This window comes from Juglans microcarpa x Juglans regia, chromosome 7D (assembly GCF_004785595.1).
Source record: "Juglans microcarpa x Juglans regia isolate MS1-56 chromosome 7D, Jm3101_v1.0, whole genome shotgun sequence".
NCBI classification, from domain to species: Eukaryota; Viridiplantae; Streptophyta; class Magnoliopsida; order Fagales; family Juglandaceae; genus Juglans; species Juglans microcarpa x Juglans regia.
This window is the reverse complement of record NC_054606.1, coordinates 6,537,554-6,550,704: the sequence shown is the minus strand read 5'-3', so window position 1 is coordinate 6,550,704 and position 13,151 is coordinate 6,537,554. Positions and strand designations below refer to the sequence as shown.

The 13,151-nt window shown below is 32.6% G+C and overlaps 1 protein-coding gene across 2 annotated transcripts; it reads right to left on the bottom strand.

Moving 5' to 3' along the window:
* Positions 1-56: 56 nt before the first annotated feature.
* Positions 57-4,533, bottom strand: LOC121238909 (asparagine synthetase [glutamine-hydrolyzing]). Of its 2 annotated transcripts, XM_041136004.1 has the most exons (14): positions 4,390-4,533; positions 4,200-4,294; positions 3,283-3,421; positions 2,946-3,041; positions 2,635-2,776; positions 2,330-2,520; positions 1,939-2,100; positions 1,768-1,848; positions 1,455-1,676; positions 1,232-1,366; positions 1,036-1,116; positions 858-944; positions 612-719; positions 57-504 (listed from the first exon to the last, which is right to left on the bottom strand). In XM_041136004.1, exons 2-14 carry the CDS (start codon positions 4,277-4,279, stop codon positions 265-267), a joined length of 1,764 nt encoding a protein of 587 aa, XP_040991938.1. In that variant the 5' UTR covers positions 4,280-4,294; positions 4,390-4,533; the 3' UTR covers positions 57-264. The 2 variants fall into 2 exon arrangements, with proteins under 2 accessions (XP_040991938.1, XP_040991937.1); XM_041136003.1 differs by having other exon boundaries at positions 4,200-4,471.
* Between the last annotated feature and the right edge of the window lie 8,618 nt (positions 4,534-13,151).

The following is a 13,151-nucleotide window of genomic DNA, read 5'->3' as shown; positions in this document are numbered from 1 at the left end:
ATTGCCAATCATATCAGTAATTTTTGAAGTTGGAGATAAAGAAGGAAGATTTCCCATTTTGTCTTAAAAACAGATGAAATATATTCATTGCACACTTCAAAAACTACGTATAAGGAAAAGTAGACTACGTTGATCACACATCATCTTACAACACCATAATAGTTCTTTCTTAACATCAAGAGTATTATCCCTTTCAATATAACAGGGCTTGCAAAGTGACTCAAATGGTTCAAGTCACAAATAATTATGTCCTCCATAGGCCATCTAACTTTGGATTGCAACTCCTGGAGTGCTAACTTCCATCTTCAGATGTACATTATCAAGAATCTCTGGTATGCCAGGGCTGACAGAGGGGACCTGCTTGTCATAAGCAGAAAGATGGACTCCTAAAGCAGCCCTCCCAGAAGGATCAAGATTGTTGGACCATGCAGCATCCCACTCGACAGCTTTAGCTGTGCTGCAGGCTATACTCGCTCCACTGGGGACGGTAAGCCTGGCCGAGTTCTGCAAGACCAAACAGAAAATGAAGGCAAGCATAACCGAGTTAGTTCTCGATGTTATCCACATTGAAGACTAAATGTCTGCTGGCTAAGTTCAGTTGGTTTCATCACCTGTGGGAAGAACCTCTCAAAAATGGTCCTGTAGTAGTAGGCTTCTTTTGTGGTGGGAGTGTTTTGTGGGAAAATGTGTGCAGCATTAAGCATCATCTTATCAGTTACCTGAAAGTATGAGTTGAGCCCTAATCATCAGCCACGACAGTCATATAAGATCATTTAGCTTCCAGTAGAAGTGTGTGTAAAGTTAACAAACTAAAAAAAGGTTCGAAAAAGCAGAAAGCAGGTGGTACGGGTTATTACATGCAGAGCAGCATGGGCTTTGAGCCCATCAATCCAGCTATAGCCAACTCCATCGCTGAATTGTTCTTTTTGCCTGTACAGAATGTGCTGCAGGGCATCGAGGAGGACATGTTAGCTATGTAGTTACCATGCTGACAAGTAACGTTGAATTGTAAACTTATTGTTCAATTTGCAATACCTTTGGCAGATAGGGACGCTCCTCATCATCGAAAGCCTTCCTTAGAACCCATTTCTCAATGCGTCCCTCTTCTCGTTTTATCTGAAATTGATTGAAAAAGATGGTAAACCCATTGAGTGATTTTGTAATTTTTAATGATCTTAGTTCCGATGGAAAAGATCAAGGAAACTCAATTTAGCGAGTGTTAATTGTGTACCATTTTCCACTGGGGATCAATATCCATGGCAACACTAATGAATTCCTTGTCTAAAAAGGGAACTCGAGCTTCCAAGCCCCATGCAGATGTTGCTTTATTTGCTCTAAGGCAATCATACTGGTGGAGTGCCTTAATCTGCAAACGAGAACAGAATGTAACATATAATCTTTCATGCTACCAGCCCACATATCAGCGATCTTTGTGCCTCAAAAGATTATAGTACCTTTCGGCATGTTTCCTCGTGGAACTCTTCCTTGTTGGGTGCCTTGTGGAAGTACAAATATCCACCAAAAATCTCATCAGAACCTTCACCAGAAATCACCATTTTCACCCCTAGCGATTTGATTTTACGTGCCATAAGAAACATAGGGGTGCTTGCTCTTATCGTTGTAACATCATAGGTTTCGATATGGTAGATAACATCTTCTATGGCATCAATCCCATCCTGTCACAACACAGACAAAAGTTGTTAGTTTTCGTGATGGTCACGAAAACGGGCCAAACTTGAGATTTAAATGCTAATTTTGTCTTAATACCTGAACAGTAAAGTGAAATTCATGATGAACTGTACCCAAATAATCTGCAACTTCTTTTGCGGCCTTCAGATCGGGGGAACCCTGCTTATCAACAAAAAAACTGGTCTTGACACTAAAAGAAGTTTCACTGAGCTGCAGTATAATTGGTTATCATGAAGATTTACAACAAACCTCTAAGCCGACACAAAACGAATGGAGTTGTGTTCCCCATTGCTTGGCAGCCTTTGTCCCAGCCAAGTGGCGGGCAGTGATGGAGGCAACCAAAGATGAATCAAGGCCCCCAGACAGCAGAACACCAAATGGCACATCAGTCATCAGCCGTTTGATCACAGCCTGCACATAAAATGGGCAAATGAGCCAAAGACACAAGATTTGTCTTTATCTTAACCAAATCTGGAACCCTCTCACGAGGCTTGGAGCTGTGACTCCAACCGCGAAGTAAAGGAAGCGTTTGGGCCTTTGGCAAATCATATTTTCAAGAAACTCGGGCTAAGTTATAGAATTACAAGGACTGATGAAATAACTTTTAAGTCACTCTTGGGAAACAGTATAGGAATCTCACATTTTCAAAAGCACGTCTCAGCACAAGTGGATCGTATGGGGTTGAGGGAATAGCCTCGGAGAACCAAGGAGGATTGTACCATCGCCTTAGTCCACCTTCTCTGCTCGAGTACAAGTGGCCAGGAGGAAAGCTCTCAAAATGCTCACAGTCATCATTTAAACCTTTAAGTTCAGATGACACCCAAATCGAGCCTGAACATAATACAATAAGGTTAAGTTTCTAACACCAATTTCGGTTCAAAATTGCAGATAGAACATATATTGCCATGGCTGCACTCAAAAAAACAGGATCCCCTGAAACATTACCATCAAGGCTCCAACCGATGTAGAGGGAGGTGATTCCAATAGCATCACGGGCAACAATGAAGCTATTGTCGCGGGTATCCAGTAGAACAAAAGAAAACATGCCGTCCAACATGTCAATAAAACTTTCCCCATACTCCTCGTACTGCACAAAGATTTATCAAGACTGTTATTGCTTAAGCAAGAACTATATATGTCCTCTATATGTTAAAGTTCAACAAGAAATTATCATGTGTATCAAAATGCTAAAAGCTTCTTTTAGATTATGAATCAAGTTTGATATTGATTAGTACAAAGACATCCCAAAGACCCACCAGGTGGGCAATAACATCGCAATCACTGCCAGTTCGAAACTCGTGATTCGGCAGATGCTTCCTCAGATCTTCATGGTTGTAAATCTCTCCATTTACCTGATGTTCAACACAAACTTCTCCATCAATTTTGCAATTATAATAAAAAAAAATTAATAAAACAAAGAAAGCTCTTGGACTCCGAACAAACTAATCTAACTGCAGGGCAATATACTACTACCTACTTGTCCTCTACGCTACTAACACGAACAAAATTTTAAAGCTGCTGAAAATGAAAGTTAGATAGCTAAAAGTTGAGAATGAATATCACTATCATGAATAATTTAGGAAAATGGCCTACCGTGACAACGATTGACTTGTCCTCATTGAAGAGAGGTTGATCACCGGAAGCGGGATCAATAATGGCCAACCTCTGATGGGCCAGATAACAATCCCCATGCTGATACAGCCCGCTCCAGTCAGGACCACGGTGCTTCAATCTGTAACAAGCAGAATGGAAACCATTTCAGAGTTGCAGGTTGTTGGTTCCTCGTACAAGCTAAACCATTTTCATTTAACATCCACCATTAGTCGTAGTAAGTGATGTATGTATCATGGACCCACATCCCACATGGTTACCATGATTAAATTCTTATCCTTTCCATATTTTAATATCACTTATCCCCCATAATTTTATCCCTTTTTTCCACATGGGTGCCCCCATATGGCGACAATGTTTCTTTCCTTTTTTTCTCTTCCATATAGCAACAATTTGGATGGAGCAAGAAACTTGGTCATTCAAAACAATTAATTTTCCTCTCTGACGACAGCATAAGCTTGGGACCAGCATATCAACATGGTCAAGATAAGACGTTGATGGGGAAGAATTACTGCCACCACAGTATCACTTCTGCATTCGGATTGTAAGACCAACACCATGTCGACGCTTTGATTAAGTTCAGATAATGATGGTTTTTTCTCCCTTATATTTTAAACCTATGCAAAATATACTCGCCGATATACAAAACCGTTTGATTTCTTGGAGGCTTGAGAAAAAAGGAAAATGGAGACGTTCTCCACGGCAGGCAAACAAAATCATGGGTAGAAATTTTTGTTATTTGTTGAACCTCCAAAGACGTTGAAAAAACCACCTATTTTTCTGTTGTGCTTACCTTAAAAGAAGCAGCTTAGAATGGGGCAAATTAAGGAAACATGAACAGATAAGATAAATAACCATAGAGAGAGAGAGAGAGAGAGAGTTCAAGGGATATAAATTGCCTGCGGGAAAGCTCAAGCACGCGAACCCTTTTGGCCTGAGAGTCATCAGAGCAGCCAAGAAGAGCAAGTATTCCACACATTGTGAATTGCAGAACCTAAGACCAAGAACAAGAACGTTTTTGCTAATAAAAATATAGGTGAAAGAGAGTTTCGATCTTTTCGACCACTCGATTGATAGCTAAAAACGTACTCAGAAACAACGAACGAGAAGAGGGGGGGGTGGAGTGTATATAGGAGGGAACACCACGTACTCTGGTTTGAAGGAGTAAGTTCTTCCCATCTCGGCCACGTCTATTTATAGCGCAGGATCTCCGAGTCCGAGCAAATGGACCTCAACGACACCGTTTCAATTATGTTTCCTTTCGGGTCCCGCTGCTCATGTTGTCCTTGTCTTCGCCACGTGTTATCGATTGACTGTTCCTTGCGGTTTTTTTTTTCTTTTAAAAAAACAGGAAAACAATCATATTTAATTATTTATATCGGTAGTTTCAACTTCAAAAGCTCCAGTTTCTACGGTTGGGTTTATCCCTTTGGGAAGTCTCAGTGCTGAGTCAGCAGTGCACTTTTCTTTAGTTTAAGTAGGACCGTAAAAAAAGTCTTAAGAATTATTAGATAAATAGTTTTTCACACCATTTTTTCAACCGCCCACGTGTCAGTGACTATGATGGTAGGGCCGCAGACTTAGTCAGGCTTCTGACGTGGCTTTGATGGACCAGTTTTGGCCCATGCAAGTGGTGACAAGAGAAAGAAAATGATTTATTCGTAATATTTTCGACATCATATTTTATAATAATGTCTTAAATAAAAGATAATTTTATAAAATATTTTATAAAAGTAACGTTATTTTATAAAAATATTTTTATTTTATAATATTATTATAAAATATATTATAAAAATATGTTGTGTGTATCTATACCCACAAAACAATGCATACGTGAAGAATTTAAAAATCTTTTTTTCTTTTATATATGAGGTAATGTGATTGGTAAATGACAAAATTTGGTTATTATTTAGAGAGTAATGTTAGGATAAGTTTCAAATAGACAAGTCTTATACAAATTTTTTGTAAAAAAAAAGAATTTTACTAATAAAAAATAGTACTTCTTTTTATATTTTTTTAAAGTGAAGTTTACTTTTTTATAAAAATTTGTATGAAACTTGTCTATTTGAATCTTATACAAATTATTTGTCTTATTTAAGTTCAAAATCGTGTGATCCATTTTTTTCTACCAAAAAATAAATCGTAAGATAGATATGAACCATCAGAATTTGGTGGCCAAGAGGCTAAATTTTCTCTCAATGCAATTATTTTGTTTGATTTATTAATAAAAAAAAAATGGTAGAATATATATGAACCATCTAATTATTCTGGTGGTTCTGAATGCAGTTCAACACTTGTTTAGAATCAAAAGATAGATACTGATCAAAGCTAAGAAGATTCATTAGAATCAAAACAATCAATTAATTAGGTAATCATGCACAGCCGGCCACTAAATCCCAATTTGGTGGCATTCTCTCTCAATAAATATTTTAACCCCTTAATTACTTCCTTATTTAATTTCCATAATGGAAACATCCTCCACTAGCTTAATTATATGTAATAAACTCTGAATGAATATTACTCTATGTGCTTCTATATCATTTATCGTGCTTACCAAAAAGAAATATAAAGCAAGATAATGTTCAATACAGTCTCGGAGTGTGTAATATTAATTACCGTATAATCTCTTTGAAAAATAATAGAGTTTTTATATGGATTATAGTATTATTCACTTTTTTTAAGAAAAAAAAAATATACAAAACTTGCAAAACTTAAAATTTCAAATATCATTTCTCATAAAAATAATAGTTACAGATAAACTAAAAATGATCAATGGAGTCAATTTCCAGACAAATTCTTTGAAAATAAAGTGGGGGATATAAATGATTGCTTATTGTTTTTATCCCCTAGCTAGCTTCTGATCACTCTTTCAAGAAAAATTATTTGAAAATATATTAAGTTAATTATGCATTGTGTTTTAAAATTATACATATTGTCCCATTTCTAATTTTTATTATATATATATGTTTGTTTTGTTTTGTTTTTGTATTTGTATTTGTTTTTGGGTGACTACATTTTTTAAGGAAGCTCTACATGAGTACCCTAGCGAGCTAGCTAGCTTGATAGTCTTGGAATCACCTGATCATGAATTATATTATATACATATGTGGGTGTTTTCAATTTCCATATATACCGCAAGCGCCTTATGTCACGTTCACGTTTCTATGCATTATGGTCCAGACTCGTGGTTATTATAACCTATTAACGTACAATATTTCGTATGGAAGTAATTTGCAATAATGTAGGTACCTAGGGATCGAATCAGAGTTTTCTAATTTCTTTTTTAGCGTTATTTTTGTTTTATTTTATCATTTTTAATTATATTTATTGATGTGAATATATAAATGTGATTGGAAAACAATACATACATATATATATATATATATAATTCTCTTCCCCTCCTCATGATGATTTTGGTCCCCTGCCATTTGCATATATGCCAAGAGTTCATCTAAGTTCATGTACTACTCTTCACATATATTGATCTATCCGCAAATTTGGTCGAAGTTCACGTACTTCTCTTCAAACCCTCATCTGTCTATAATCAAGGCATGGGTTTCGTTTCAACATCAATTGCGCATACAAGTTGACGATTGTCAATATAATTAATATAAATATCTTACTCTTTGAATATTATTGCATATTGAAGAAAATCGGATACTTGAAAAAATAATAAAGAAGTGATCGATACAGCCACAGGTTAATTCACAGAATTTACATGGATGAGTGCAAATTCTTATATTATTCACCACACTATTGCAATTTTTTCGTAGAATTAACCGGTGTGTTTATATTTCTTTAAAATAATATTCAGTTTTCAAAATTTTAGTAAATCGAAAAAAAGAAAAATCTTCTTGCAAACAATTTCGCGTATTAAATTGCACATTGATGTTGATATGTAAGGCGTCTATTTAACGAAAATGTACGAATTAAAAATGAAAATGATTTTTGTAAGATAGATGATCTTATTCTTCTTTTAAAATTTTTATTTTTATTTTTCTTCTCAATAAAAAAACCATGTAAATATTAAAAGTAATGCTACACAACCTTCTCAACCTCCACACATCACATTTTTTTAAATTTTAATATTTTTTTAAAAAAATTTTTTGAGTTTATTCTTTTTAAAATAATTTAATTTTTTTATTCATTATTCATATATTAAATATTTAATAAAAGAAAAATAATAATAAAAATTAAAAAATATGTGATATGTGGAGATTGTGTGAATAGTAAGAAATTGAGTAAATTTTTTCAAATATTAATATATAATTTAATACGCAAACTCACTTATATCTAGTAAAATTTAAAAAAATAACGGTTTTGCACATTCTTACGAGAAATGATAAACTACTAACTAATTTATTATTCTTAAACTCCTATTGAATAAAATAATATTATTTTTAAATTTGACTTTGCTTTTTTGTTTTGATTTGATGTATCTAAAATTTGAAAAAATTATATTTTATAAAGAAGTAGTAGACAAATTGTAGATAGATTGTTAGTGTATCACTGCTCCATTCTTATTCTTGCGTGTATATAAATATATATATATATATTATGGTTTACGGGTAAATTAGTAGCTTCTAAATCAAAGAATGATATATTATATTTACATATATATATAAATATAATTTGGTTCATTATCCTTATATAATTCATGTTGACCTCCACCGGTCACGTCGATCATATCATCTTAAAAAACTTCACCGCGTACGTCTAAACTTCATATCCCAAAAACATAAAAAATAAAAATAAGCAACTATCTAACCATAAATAATCATTTTTATTATTTTTCTGTTAATTTTTTTTTTTTAAATCATATTTTATCAAAAGATTTTTAAAATTACTGACTATTTAACGTCTAACTCTTTTATAGAATTTAATGAATAATTTTGTTTTATCAAAATGTCCTTAAGTCTCTTAGCTATTTGACATGTAACTTTCTTATAGAATTTAATGAAGAATCATGTTTTACCAAGACTCTTAACATATCTGCGATTAGATATTTTACTGAAATTTAGATTTTTTTCAATCTTGATTTTTTGTTTTTCTTTAACTCTGTATTTTTTTTCCAAACAAATAAGTTATTAATTTTTTTCATTTTTTTTATTTAAATCATTATGTCAAATACACAAATGTATGTTCAAGTGAGAGTATCTCAAGTACTCTTATTACTATTCTTTACTTTATTATTATTCTTAACTTATTTTTTTACTATTCATTATTTTTCACCTATTCTTTATTATTATTTAATATTTTTTTATTATTATTTATAAATATTTTTAACACTTTTTAAATATTCTCACTTCCTAAACCAACTCGGAGAACCGTTCCCCGTGTGTATGTATATATCCCGTAGTACTGTACTAATTACCTTAAAGTTTCTCTTTTATTTTGTCTAAGCTAGCTGCCTTCTTTACTTTGAAGTCTCAGGTGTTCTTCCAATCGTCTATTTTTGTTTTTTTATTTTTTAAGTCTAATATATATTTGTGGTTATTGATCGCTGGACAGGCATCATCAACGCATGCATGCATGCAGTTCATTTATGATGGACTACGTATATGAAGAAAAGATGATCAGAAGGACAATAATCAACGTAAGGTTCATTTATGATGCACTTATTTGAAAAAACTGAGAGAGAGAGAGAGAGAGAGAGAGTAATGTATTAATGGACGTCTGCATTTTTTAAACTTCTGTGACTTTCTGCGGATCGAAACGAACAGACCCACGGAAATGGAGCTAACAATTCTGCATTTTTTTTCTTTTTCTATAAACTTCTGTGACTTTTAGAGGGCAGTTAGAGGCCTGATCTTGTGCATGAAATGAGATGATCAGACTTAGGCTATTGGCAATAGCGTCGTCAAAAATTTAATCAAATATAAAATATGATAAATTTTATTAAAAGAGAGTTGTATTAGATTAATCAAAAAGATAAATATGAAATTTTGAACTATAATAAATGAATATGTTTCTTCACATTTGAAAGCTATTGTTCACTCATCAAATCTATTTTTTATTCATTTTTAATCTCTAATGATTTTTTTTATTCACGTTTAATCTTCAACCGTCTTATAATAATAATGTAAGAATAAAATTAAATTATTTATTAACATATGATTAGTGTAATTATAAAATATAAAAAAATAATATTATTATTAAAAAAATAATATTATATTATTATTTTGATGAATTTAATAACTAATCTAATGTGAAATTATGAATAAAGAAGTTTTAAATATATGAAAAATATGTACTTTTTATCAAAATTTAAAAATAAATTTAATGAGTTCAATACTAGTACTCTTAATCTTTTTAATCTGTAATTGACGTTTCGTTAATTTATAGGCCATGCTTAATATTTTACTTTAATATCATGTTCTTTTCAACTCGATCGATGAATTAAATATATACATAAGCGAAGAAACTGCCAAAAACCAAAAGGATCCTTTTCTTATTTAGCTAATTCCAACTTGCTGATAGTCACAAGGCAACCCCCAAGAGCTTTCTTTAACATGAACGGCTTCGGTTTCAGACACCTCGGCTTCGACTTTTGGCATATTGGAAGGTCATGTTTGGAATTTCAACTCTCTTTTACGTGATCCAAAATGCTGGAAAACATTAGTTTAGATGGAGTATAATAAGAATATTTCACTGCTATCTTTTTCTTGGGGTGGGATGACAACGACCTGCAGAGGTATAGTCGATTAGATCCTTGCATGGATATTATTATTGAGAAGTGGGTTGTTGCACATGCACATGGGTCGAGCTGCCATAATGCTTTGTTGGTTGATTTTTTAAATTATATCAAACTTCATTAATTATAAATGAATATACGTGCCATCATGTTTCATAATTAAGCTAATTTATTCTTGTTTATTAATTAATTATTTATCATTAATTAGCGACTAATAAAATGCTTTTTATATTAGATACCATATCAAATATGACGATTTATGGTGATATTGCTAATGCTATATTCTAATCAAAATAAAGCTAATAATGCAAATGATCTGTTAATATATTGTTAGCCAAACTTCCAGCATTACCGGAAAAGAAGAGATCACGGGGGGAACCCACAGCAGACCAATTGATTAAGGCAGGCATTTGGTTATCAAATAATTGAGCTATAACGTCCTAATGATCAGATCAGAGTAGTTAGGTTAGTAAAGCAAACAGCTCTGATAACATATATAGTGATCTCATGGATAGGAAAATGTTGTCGAGGCTAATGTATACACATTTCTTGCTGGTTTATTGTTACGATGACTCATCTAACTTGATGATTTGACTCGATAATAATCTATTACGATTTTTTAGTTAATTCTTAATGAGCTAGGCTGGTTTTTTGAGTGGTTTATTGGCACTCTTTTTTACTCAAGAAGCAAGACAAAAAATTCGTTCAACATTTGCTCGACTTTCGGCTAGAGCGAAGTTTAGACAGAATCTTCAATAGAGTCTTGCTCGACAGTATTTGGGTTGAGCAAAGTCCAGACAAAAAATTTGCTCGACAGTCGCTCAAAAGTGGGCTTGAAAGAATGCCACACAAATAGTTTGTTTGATGCGCACTCGACACTCCACTCAAGCGAATGTTACAGAAAAGTAAAAATTAAGATTTCCGTCATGTAATCCTATAAATATGCTTATTTTCATGTATAATACAGCTGTTTTGAATAATGAAAATCGTCCCACAACTATACTTTATGATTCCTTAATATAATAAAATTCTCTATAGTTCTATAGATATAGATACGTTATTGAACTACGTAAATCTATATTGTGTGATTATCTTTTGTGTACATTTTACTTTATTGTCTTCGTGTTTCGCAACACAAACTGGATAAAGGCACGAAGACAGGTACGTTTGGATTACAAAATCATTTCAATTCATTTCAATTCATCATTATATCTTTTTCAAATTTCAATACAAAATATAATAAACAATTCAACTTTTTTAAATCTCAAAATAATAATAATATTAAAAAATAATATTTTAATAATATTTTATCATCTCAACTCAATTCAACTCAGTTCAACATCCAAACGCAACTTAAAATTAACTTGAAGAACTGAATTTAAAAACCCAGATAATTTGCTCACCAGATCAAGGCCTTATCCTTTCCATATTTCTAGACAAAGTAAAGGGAGAGATGGCACAGGTTGATTGGTGGAGCATATTGGCAGACATATCGTTTATAGATGCGTTCGGCTAAGCATGACAGCAGAGAAATAGATGAGAAGCATTATATCGCCGCGGCTACAAATTATTGTAGCTTGTTCTTTTCTTTTCTATTGGGCCAGTACATGTTGAAACAACCCCAACTTCTGGGTACCCCCCCAACACGTGTGGATCGACTTTTATAAAAATCTTTACTGGTTTATTAACACATCCAATACACTGCTAATTAAAGTTGGTTCTTACAAAAAAATAGCATATTTGCATGTGAAACAAGACATATATATATATAGGGACTCATGTATATATTCAGCAAATTTGCAATTTAATTGGTTAATTTGCTAACACCTGTCATTATATTTGGACCTTAGATTTCGTTTCTGCAACGTCCTACTATTTTGCCAGAAGTTTCTGCATTAGTACGAGTTCATTAAAGATTCGCATGGTCACTGGCTATAGCAATTATAGCTGGTTGCAGCTCTTTCTCCTCAATTATTGAGTCCTTTTTAGGCATGCAGAGGCTTTTCTTCCTTCTTTTAAGATCAATATTATAAGTAAAATAAGAAACTGCAGTAATGAACGACGTTCATACTCAGAGAAACTTCACGGGTAAAGCCTGGCCCCCCCAATGAATACGTCTACGACTCGACAACAGCTTCATCTTTTTTTTACGCAACTCCACTCTATTCTATATTTCATATTTTTTTAAATTTTTAAATTTTTTAATATTTTTTTTAAGTTTATTCTTTTTAAATTATTTTAAATTTTTTATTTATTATTCCTATAATAAATATTTGATAAGAGAAAAAAATTAATAAAAATTAAAAAAATATAAAATATAGAGTGTTAGGAGATTGAGAAGATTTATTAAAAAAAAGATACGGAACAAACGCAAAACCTATCGAATCTGGTCTGACAAAACCATACTTAAATGACAGCTGGTGATGTAATTTTCTTTCAATTATATGGCTTCCAACTCTTTAATTGTGCGTAGACTGATATTTTGTTTTTGAGCATGATTAGTATGCTCATGTCATGATATGTGGAGCATGCAAGAGTTGAACTGAAAAGATAGAAGAAATATATATATATACAAATCCCACCTGCATGTTCTTAATTAAGTTGTAATTGATAATAGTTCAGAAAAGTTGTAATTGATAAAAAAATGTTTTTGAGATTCCTTTATTATTAATTCACTAAGAGGGAAGTATATTGGAAACAAAAAACAAATAAACAAGATCTTTAGCATTGCTTATGATCATCGTATTAAAAAGTTTATGTTCAATATCATGTCACACCTGGTTCATACAAACATTTTTTTATGTTACAAAGTCAAGTCTCCTTAATTATTATGGCCGGAAAATCCTATCCCTTGTCATTGGTTGACGGGCAATATAATAAACAATGAAACATGATGAGGTGATCTTACGCGAGAGAGAGAGAGAGAATAGATAGAGAAATTCTTATAATCTATTTTATAGACCTGTTTTTAAGCTATTAGCAAACACCATGCAGTCTCCAAACAGCTAGCCATTAATTGACCATGAACGTCTACAAAAGTTGGCGGCGACTTTTTCTCGTCCCAAATAAATTTACCTGAAATATGATTTTAATTTTCGATTATTAGCGTTTGCGGCAACATTATAAACTTTTGCGGCGATAATATGCAGCATTTTGG

Coding starts and splice junctions, on each gene's coding strand:
- LOC121238909 (XM_041136004.1), bottom strand. CDS start 4,279: ATGTGTGGAATACTTGCTCTTCTTGGCTGCTCTGATGACTCTCAGGCC. Junction 945..1,035: donor AGCGTCCCTATCTGCCAAAG/GTATTGCAAATT, acceptor GATGCCCTGCAG/CACATTCTGTACAGGCAAAA. Junction 720..857: donor AAGCCCATGCTGCTCTGCAT/GTAATAACCCGT, acceptor TCATACTTTCAG/GTAACTGATAAGATGATGCT.